Consider the following 10,092-nt stretch of genomic DNA (forward strand, 5'->3'; position numbering starts at 1 on the left):
AAATGGATCCAAACCTGGCGTTGAACGCCCAAAACAGCCTTAGGCACGTGAATTGCTTAAGTCTCAGCCCCAGCACACACCAAGTGGGCCCCAGAAGTGGATCTCTGCACCATCTGTTACAGTTTACTCATTTTCTGTAAACCTAGGCTGCTAGTTTAGTATTTAAACAACTTTTAGAGACTTATTTTGTATCTCATGACATTTTTAGATCAAAACTTTGTACTCTTTGACGGCATGAGTCTCTAAACCCCATTGTTGGGGGTGAGGAGCTCTGCTGTGTCTCGATGAATTAATGCAAGTACTTCTGTTTTCCATTCAAACACGCTTGTTCCTATCTAAGATTTTCATTCGCGCTTAACTGTGATGGAGGTGATGATCTGTGACACTCATCACCTTCCTCAAACCATGAACGTGTGCCTGACAACCACCTCCGTTCTATATACGATTGAATGAGTATCTCTTAGATCTCTTAATTAGAATCTTCGTGGTATAAGCTAGAACTGATGGCGGCATTCATGAGAATCCGGAAAGTCTAAACCTTGTCTGTGGTATTCCGAGTAGGATTCAATGATCGAATGACTGTGACGAGCTTCAAAATCGCGAGTGCTGGGCATTAGTGACAGACGCAAAAGGACGAAGAATCCTATTCCAGTATGATCGAGAACCGACAGATGATTAGCCGTGCTGTGACAGAGCATGTGAGCATATTCTTCACTGAGAGGATGGGATGTAGCCATTGAAGACGGTAAACCCCTACATACAGCTTGCCATAGGAGGACGTGCGTGCGTGAATTAGAAGACAGAGGAAAGCAGGGATTCAGAAGACAAAGCATCTCCAAAACTCCAACATATTCTCCATTACCGCATAACAAGTAACCTTAAATCCATGCTCTCTTGTTTATTCGCAATTCAACTGATAAACATAATTGACTTCCTGACTAAGATTTACAAGATAACCATAGATTGCTTCAAACCAACAATCTCCGTGGGATTCGACCCTTACTCACGTGAGGTATTACTTGGACGACCCAGTGCACTTGCTAGTCAGTGGTATGAGTTGTGAAAAGTGTGATTCACAATTTGTGCACCAGCTAGCACAGCCACGTTAGAAGCCACGTTAACCTAGTTAACGTGGACTCTAACGTGGGAGCTAAGGGGCACATTGGAACGTTAGTGACAATGTTAAGTGTCACTAACGTTCTCGAAGGTTGGCAAGCCTACGTTACAAGAGCCACATTAACTAAATTAACGTGGACTCTAACGTAGGGAAGGGGGAGGCTTCTCTACGTTGTTGGGAAAGTTGAGTCCCAATAACGTGCGCGAAGGACATAGAGGCAACGTTAGTGGCAACGTTTGTGCCACTAACGTTGAGGTTAACGTGGCTCTTACTTGGGTGAGGAACGTTAGTGAAAAAGTTGAATATCACTAACGTTCTCGAACCCATATTTTCACTGAACGTTAACACCACTAATGTCCTGAGCTAAAGTCTCTGCCCACTTCACACTTTCTCCCTGCAAGTAAAGCCAAGCCCAATGAAGAAGATAACTGCTTCAAACTCAAGATCCAAAGGCCCAGACCCAAGACTTGAAGAGCCAACTAGAAGAGCAGAAGAGTAGTATATATAGGAGTAGCTTTGAATTATTTAGGGAGTAGGAAAATATAGGGAGCCTTTTTGGGCATAGAATTACTCTCTGTATTTTACTTTCTCTGCACTTCTAGTTTCATCATGTATTCTCCATCTTTGTTTTCATTTTCCAGAGCTATGAACAACTAAACCCCTTTCATTGGGTTAGGGAGCTCTGTTGTAATTTGATTGATCAATACTAGTTTTCATTATTTTTCTTCTATCTTTTCTCTTGATTTTACTTGAAACCTTTCGATCTTCATCCAATTGGGTAGTTATCTTGGAAAAGAAGCTATTCATACTTGGATCTCTTCTGAACCTTGAAAGAGGAATGAAGAGATCATGCTAGAAATGCTTTCTCATGCTGGACCAAATTGGGTTTGGATGGATATGTGACTATAATCCTCTCAATACTTGATTTGGGAAATGCATGTGGTATAATCAGTGACCATACTTCATCTCTTCTCATGAGCAATTGACCAAGGAATTGGCTATTGATCAAGATTTGAGAGATTGAATTACAAGGAATTGTAATTCGATCACTTAAGATTGCCAAGGAGATCAATGAGTGCATTGATTGAGGAAGAGATGAAAATGAAATTGATCCGGAGAATGCAACATCTCCTGAGCCCAATGAACTCCCCATTTCTGATCTTACCCATTCTCTTTAATTTCTGTTGTTTACTCTTATGAGCAATTCCCCCATTCCCATTTACAATTCTGTAATTTACTTTCCGTCATTTACATTCAGTTCTTCATTTTCAGCATTTACTTTTCTGTTATTTACTTTCCCGCCATTTAATTTTCTGCAATTCTCAACTCAAATTCTAGATTCGCTCAACTAGAACATTCCTCTAGTTAAAGTTGCTTGATCAATCAATCCCTGTGGGATTCGACCTCACTCTATTGTGAGTTTTTACTTGACGACAAATTCGGTACACTTGCCGAAGGAAATTTGTTGAGAGACAAGTTTTCCGTGCATCAATAAGCATACACTTCATTGCAATTCCTTGTGAGATGACTCGGAGTCTAAATACTTCGGTTAATTCTTATTTGGGGTTTGTTCTTTGTGATAACCAAAATTTTTTATGTGGGAATTGTTTGTTGGTTTAGAAATATGCTTACAATGAAGTTTTTATTCCTAGAAGAGAAATTCTAGACCATCGAGCAAATTCTCATTCATCAGGAGCTTCTCTCTCTAGAAACTAAGAGAAAAGCATAATAAAAGCTAAACCTAATTGCCCACCTTCATTCAGCTTTCCTTTGGCCTGATATAGCTCTAGAAATGAGTTGGACTGGGTTCTGGAGGGCCAAAAATTACCCCCAGCAATTTGCATTAATGAGTTGACGTAACTGGGGTCACGCGTACGCGTGGGTCACTGATGAGCGGATAATTTATACACTTTTTGGCATTGTTTTTACATAGTTTTTCGTATGATTTAGTTAGTTTTTAGTATATTTTTATTAGTTTTTAATTAAAAACCACATTTCTGGACTTTACTATGAGTTTGTGTTTTTTTCTGTGATTTCAAGTATTTTCTGGCTGAAATTGAGGGACATGAGCAAAAATCAGATTCAGAGGCTGAAGAAGGACTGCAGATGCTGTTGGATTCTGACCTCCCTGCACTAAAAGTGGATTTTCTGGAGCTACAGGAAGCCAAATGGCTCACTCTCAATTGAGTTAGAAAGTAGACATCCAGGTCTTTCCAGCAATATATAATAGTTCATACTTTGCCTGAATTTAGATGACACAAACTGGCATTCAACGCCAGCTTCCTGCCCTATTCTAGAGTTAAATGCCAGAAACAGGTTGCAAAGTGGAGTTAAACGCCAGAAACAGGTTACAAACTGGCGTTCAACTCCAAGAGAAGCCTCTACACGTGTAAAGCTCAATGCTCAGCCCAAGCACACACCAAGTGGGCTCCGGAAGTGGATTTCTGTATCATTTACTCATTTCTGTAAACCCTAGTAACTAGTTTAGTATAAATAGGATTTTTTTTTACAATTGTATTTACATCTTTTGGACCATCTTCGGATCTATCTTTGGATTAAAGTTTGATCCTTTGATCACGTTTTGGGGGCTGGCCATTCGGCCATCCCTAGACCTTGTTCTTATGTATTTTCAACGGTAGAGTTTCTACACACCATAGATTAAGGTGTGGAGCTCTGCTGTTCTTTGAGTATTAATGCAAAGTACTATTGTTTTTCTATTCAATTCAAGCTTATTCCTATTCTAAGATATTCATTCGCACCCAAGAACATGATGAATGTGATGATTATGTGACGCTCATCACCATTCTCACCTATGAATGTGTGCCTGACAACCACTTCCGTTCTACATGAAGACGAGACAGAATGAGTATCTCTTAGATATCTAATACAGGGGACCGAGTCCGAGATATTAGAGTCTTCGTGGTATAAGTTAGAACCCATGGATGGCCATTCCTGAGATCCGGAAAGTCTAAACCTTATCTGTGGTATTCCGAGTAGGATCTGGGAAGGGATGGCTGTGACGAGCTTCAAACTCGCGAGTGCTGGCGTAGTGACAGACGCAAAGGGATAGTAAATCCTATTCCAGTATGATCGAGAACCGACAGATGATTAGCCATGCAGTGACAGCGCATTGGACCATTTTCACAGAGAGGACAGGATGTAGCCATTGACAACGGTGATGCCCAACATACAGCTTGCCATGGAAAGCAGAATGAAGGATTGGATGAAGACAGCAGGAAAGCAGAGGTTCAAGAGGAACAAAAGCATCTCTATACGCTTATCTGAAATTCTCACCAATGAATTACATAAGTATCTCTATCTTTATTTTACGTTTTATTTATCTTTTAATTATCAAATCTCTAAAACCATTTGAATCTGCCTGATTGAGATTTACAAGGTGACCATAGCTTGCTTCAGGCCGACAATCTCCGTGGGATCGACCCTTACTCACGTAAGGTTTATTACTTGGATGACCCAGTGTACTTGCTGGTTAGTTGTGCGGAGTTGTGACAAAGTGTGTGAATTACGTTCCGAGCACCAAGTTTTTGGCGCAGTTGTTAAGGATCACAATTTCGTGCACCAGCTACCTTGATGGATAGCTCCCTATAAGTCCAACTTAAGGACAATAAACAAAAGTGCTAGGTGGGAGACAACCACCATGGTAATATCCTTTTATTTTTCTCTTTTGTACATATTGGTAAAATAGGTTTAATTTCATGTTTTGATTGATTTGTTAAGTTTGTTTGGTAGTTTAGTGTATTAAATAAGGTTTTATGATGTTTTGGTAGCTGTTTGGAGGTTTGGTGCAAAAAATATAGAAAAATTTTGAAAAACAGAGCACCATCCATGCGCACGCGTGCTTCACGCGTACGCGTGAATCAAGCAATTTCGACCATCCACGTGCTCGCGTCATGTACGCGTACGCGTGGATTGAATTTTTCCACTTCCCATACATTCACCCGAGAGTTGTGCCTGAAGTGTGCCAACTTTGTGCCCCAGGGCACGCGCATGCGTACCTTGCACATACGTGTCGACTCTCTGCTTTGCCATGCACGCGTACGCGACATCCGCGCGTGTGCGTCGCTACCATTTCATCAATCCACGCTTACGCGTACATGACGCGCACGCGTGGATTGCCCTATTTCACTCACCTTCTTTTCTTCTCCTCTTTCCATTTATTTCCTTCTTCTCTCTTCTCTTCTTTTCTTTCCACCCTTCAAACATCATCCAACACTACCAAATATCATGTAACACCATTTCTTTTAGTTAGTTTAATTTTTGTTTAACTTTTGTTTTCCATTATAAGTGTTGGATTACTAATCTTGTTTACTATTTATTGCTGCTTATTACTGATAGGATGTTTGTTTAACATCATTGTTGTTAATTGTTATTGTTGGATTTCTTTTTGAGGTTGTATTTGGATACTTGGTTTGGAACTTTTTATGCTTAATGCTTGTGAATACCAAGTACTTGTTACATTGCCTTCATGCATCTTAACTCTTTGAATTGCATGTTTTGGCCACCATGCATTCATCATCTATTGTTAGGCAATTGTACATTATCAATGCATTTTTTTAGGATGCTTGTTCTAATTGATCATCACCTATTTCATGCATTGAGTTTGTGGAATTGTGAAATTGGATCGAAAGCTTACCTAGCAACATATTTTTGAGCTTCCTAAGCTTTGTGGACCATGCTTACTATGTGATTGATTTTTGACTTCTATATCCTTTTTCCTAAGTTCCATAGCATCCATGTGTTCCACCTCTATGTCCCTTAGGTGTTGCAACAACTTCAATAAGTGTCATTGTTTGATGTGTGAGCTCTTTAAACCATTTTGTTCACCAAATTTACTTACACATCAATCAATGTTCATGCATTATCTAATTTCACAATTGCTTGATTTTTGCTTGAATGCTTTTATGCTTCTTCACTACTTGTTGGGTTGTTTTAGCCTACAAGCACTACAAGAAAATAAGCTTTCTGCCACGCTTTAAAAGCGTGCCAAAAAGTGCAAAAAAGCGTACCGATAGCTTTTTGACACGCTTTTTGAGCTATCGGCACGCTTTTGAAAGGGTCACATCCGCCAGCGTGCCGGTTGCTCTATCGCCACGTTTTTGTGGATCTATCGGCACGCTTTTTCTGTTGGCACGCTTTTATCTCTTGCTACGCTTAAAAAGCGTGGCCATATCTATTAACCTATAGCTACGTTTTAAAAACGTACCGAAAAGTGTATATATAGCCACGCTTTTGAAACGTGCCCGAAAAAGTTGGTTTTGGGTACGCTTCAAAAGCGTGCCGATAGGGAAAGATACGGCTACACTTTTCAAGCGTGCCAATAGGGTGATACATGGCTACGCTTAATAAGCGTGGCTGTTGATGCTACAAGAAGATATAGCTACGCTTATAAAGCGTGCCAATAGCTACATAAACCCTTAAACCCTTCACTAGGCCACTTCATACTGCTTTTTAACATTGTGAAAGCCAGCATAATCAACATTAAATAACTAATTATTATGCAAAAACTAAATCATGTTATTAAAATAAACTTTATATAAAAATACAAACGTAAACTCACACAGGAAAATTAAAAAAATAAAAAGAAAAGAAAATAAATTCACTGCAAAGTCATCACTTTGCAAAGTAAAATTTACAACATCTAAAACACACTATTGAAGTAATGCTAGACATTGAAATGTTAATAAAGTTGGCTCCAGCCTCGGTTGCTACAGCCTCTACAAGCATTGTCTTTCCAGTACCAAGGGGGCCAAAGAGCAGTATTCCCTGGTGACAATGGCAGTGAAGTTAACAAGGAGTTCCTCTGAACCATATTTAGCCACACCTGCTGAACTCTCCAGGAATGTGAGCTTCTCTAAGAACCCAAGGGAAGCTGTCCCAAGTGCCAGAACATACACTATCAGCCCAAACAACACGTGCCATGGGATTGATTGACTTCTTGGTGATTCACTCCCTCCAGGATAGAAAAACATCACAAACCCAAATATCCACTGCATGCAGGTGTATTAATTAAAGAATAAATCTCATTCTTATCATTAAATAAAAATACAAAGGACAAAATTGGTCCAAAACAAACTTGTCCTCCACCATTATCTAACTGGAAATCATGAGAAGTTACTCTGTTATAATAGAGATTATACTTCAAAATCATTGTGATGTCAGATTGAATTAAACTATATGATGAATTATTTATTTAATTTGTCACAGCGTTAAGATTGATACTTGTCATTTTGGCAAGCCTTATTATAACAAAATTTCTCATTGTGTATTTTTCTTAATGCATGCCAAACTCTTATATGCACGTAGGTTTAGCTGTTTAAAGTTTAATTAATCTACGATTTCAATGGTTTTACCTGAATCCCATAAAGGGAAATAACTCCAATGCCAAGCCATGCATGCAAGCTGTACATATTGGCGATGCCACTTTCATTATGATTCTTGAAGGCAGCACAAATTCCAACTATTCCAAGTATCAGTGCAATTCCGTGGAGAATAAGATGTATCAACTTCTTAATTTCCTTCTTCATGGGTAGAGCTTTGTAAGTTATGATAGCTACAAGTAACCGAAAAATATAAAGGGAAAAAATATGAGACCTATAATAATTATGCAAGTTGAAGACAACAGAGAATTGTAGAAATAGTTACACATTAGTTCATAAAACGGTATCTTGTGAAAGTTTTTTGGTTACCTTCACCTCCCATGATTATTAATCCAATTAGCATAAGAACAGGATGGATCTGTATCAAGAAAAAGGAATACGTAAGTTAGGGGTAATTCACTAACTATATATTGACAATTTATATATAATAATAGTCACAAATATAAGATATATAAGGGCTTAATATAGATTAGTAACTTCAACTTGTGTAATATTATATGATTATCTTGTGTTATATATAAATGATTGTATTAAAAACTAAACCCAGTCCCAAATCAGTTTAGCTACTAATTCATCAATGTAATGGTAGGAGAAAAAAGCCACGCCTGAAGTGTATGTTCCAAAGCCAGACCATGACAATAGCAGCCACTGCTAGAAGGTGAGCTACAAAGGTAAATGGAAGAGTAGGAACTCCCAACCCCATCTTCAATCTTTTCTCCTTTTGTCTCTTTCGCAAGCATTGTCTGTAGAGGAAGCATGACTAACTCCTTCAAGGTGTCTTTCACATTTTCTAAAGCCCCAATATCATCAAAAGTGACCCCAATATCACTTGGAGAAATCACATTAGCAAGCAGTTTTTCTCAAATTCATTTTCAGTAACCAAATCCTGAGAAAAATGGGGAAGGGGAAAAAGAAAAACAACAATAGGAATTAATAAGTGAAGAATAGTCCGCATATATTTCAGTAAAGAACCACCAACGAAACAAGTAATTGAAGTTCCATCTAAAAAATATGTTTACGAGGCTACAATGCAAAATTCAATTACAGTTGGCCATGGGTGCGGAAGATTTGATTCAAACAGTAATAGGCACAACAAAAGAAGGGAAACAGAAGTGAGGATCAAGAAACAAACAAACAATATCTTCAAACTTAAGCAACAAATTCAGAACAGAACAGAATGGAATAGAACTGAATAGTCATAATTATCAGACAAAGTCTTCCCTAAAGCAAAGAAATCCAGTGTTCAAATCACTAACATTTTAGTTAAAGCTTGCTTTAAGTCACAATCCATTTCCACTGCAACTAACCAAATTTCAGTTTTTATGAGACATTTTAAAGCAATAAAATAGTCAAAAAAGAATATCTTAACAGAAACTACATTGGCTACAGCATACTTAAGCAGCAGTGATAGGCACTTCTCGAGCAAAGCACAAGCACAAGCTATGCTATGAACCTTAGGCATTCAAGAGAGCTCACCTTCCTTATTACATTCAGGGTCTTCGGGAATCATCAATTCATTATTAGGGTCATCTGGTAAGTCTTGGAGCCTATCCTCAAACCAGCTTTGTATCTGAAATCTCCCCGAAATTAAAGGATTAATAAAGAAAGAAACAACATCAGAAACAAAAATTCATCAGCTAAGAAAATGTGTGAACCTCAGTCCATCTAACTGCAGGTTTCCCGACACGGCCAGCAGAGCGGCTGCACTTATTTAAATAACAGAAGTAATTTATATTGTTGCAAAAAAATATACAATTGAATTGGTTTAGATCGATTTGTGATCTCTACTTTTTTTTATTGAGAATTAGTTTGAGATTCTACTTTTATGTTATTCTCTCTTTCACTTTATATCTTTTTGGTGATTAATCTACTCTAACTAAGAGCACTCAATCATTATGAATGGGATCGAAGAATAACATGCCAAGGGATTAGAGGAGTTTTATGCCTACAACTACTCAAAGGATAATCTAAGTTTATACTACTTGAAACTTGCATCACCAAGCATGAAGGTTCTGAAAGCAGACTGAGAAACTAAAATGACGAGTTCAATATATACAAGAGATACGTACTGATGTAGAAATTGTCTTCTTCCCATTGGTGAAAAGAATAAGGCATTTATAGTCAATCACTTCACCAGCTGCGGCCATTTTATTCCTCACAGCTTTAGACTTCAAGGATGCTAAAGGCACACCAAGAACATGAAAAGGAGGCATAATGAACTAAATTCAGTTTGCAGAAATAAAAAACCAAAAACATTTGATCAACCAAGAAGCCAACACTAACACACATCCACACATCGTTTAAGTGTAACCCAAACAGAGCCCGTCTCGGTGTTGCGCTCGAACATGATGGTGAGTTCATTGAGAAACAGATCTAGCTGTAGAAGAACCTAGTTAAAGAAAAATAAAAATAGCAGGGGTTAGACTTCAAACAAACAGATTTAAATTCTTGCAAAATATTGCATATTCATCAAGATAACTTGCCGATTTTTCCAGCATATTCCGCATTCATTTTTTTTAAATAATAACGATAACAAAAAATGAAGGGAGAAAATCTTTACCTTCACAACACCTCCAG

At 38.2% G+C, this 10,092-nt stretch overlaps 1 protein-coding gene across 1 annotated transcript; it reads right to left on the reverse strand.

Moving 5' to 3' along the window:
• Nucleotides 1-6,564: 6,564 nt before the first annotated feature.
• On the reverse strand, nucleotides 6,565-8,218 carry LOC107640751 (transmembrane ascorbate ferrireductase 1-like). The gene is made up of 5 exons (XM_088502891.1): nucleotides 8,104-8,218; nucleotides 7,825-7,902; nucleotides 7,489-7,688; nucleotides 6,877-7,125; nucleotides 6,565-6,624 (listed from the first exon to the last, which is right to left on the reverse strand). Exons 1-5 carry the CDS (start codon nucleotides 8,216-8,218, stop codon nucleotides 6,565-6,567), a joined length of 702 nt encoding a protein of 233 aa, XP_088359017.1.
• Between the last annotated feature and the right edge of the window lie 1,874 nt (nucleotides 8,219-10,092).

The sequence above is a fragment of the Arachis ipaensis genome, chromosome B1 (assembly GCF_059453495.1).
Source record: "Arachis ipaensis isolate K30076 ecotype BB chromosome B1, ASM5945349v1, whole genome shotgun sequence".
Lineage (NCBI taxonomy): Eukaryota > Viridiplantae > Streptophyta > Magnoliopsida > Fabales > Fabaceae > Arachis > Arachis ipaensis.

Excerpts from the sequence above, each read along its gene's own strand:
- LOC107640751 (XM_088502891.1), bottom strand. The coding sequence starts at position 8,218 with ATGGGGTTGGGAGTTCCTACTCTTCCATTTACCTTTGTAGCTCACCTT. Across the intron at positions 7,903-8,103 it reads CAGGCGTGGCTTTTTTCTCC|AACTTACGTATTCCTTTTTC; the intron begins TACCATTACATT and ends TGAATTACCCCT. Across the intron at positions 7,689-7,824 it reads AATAATCATGGGAGGTGAAG|CTATCATAACTTACAAAGCT; the intron begins GTAACCAAAAAA and ends GGTTACTTGTAG.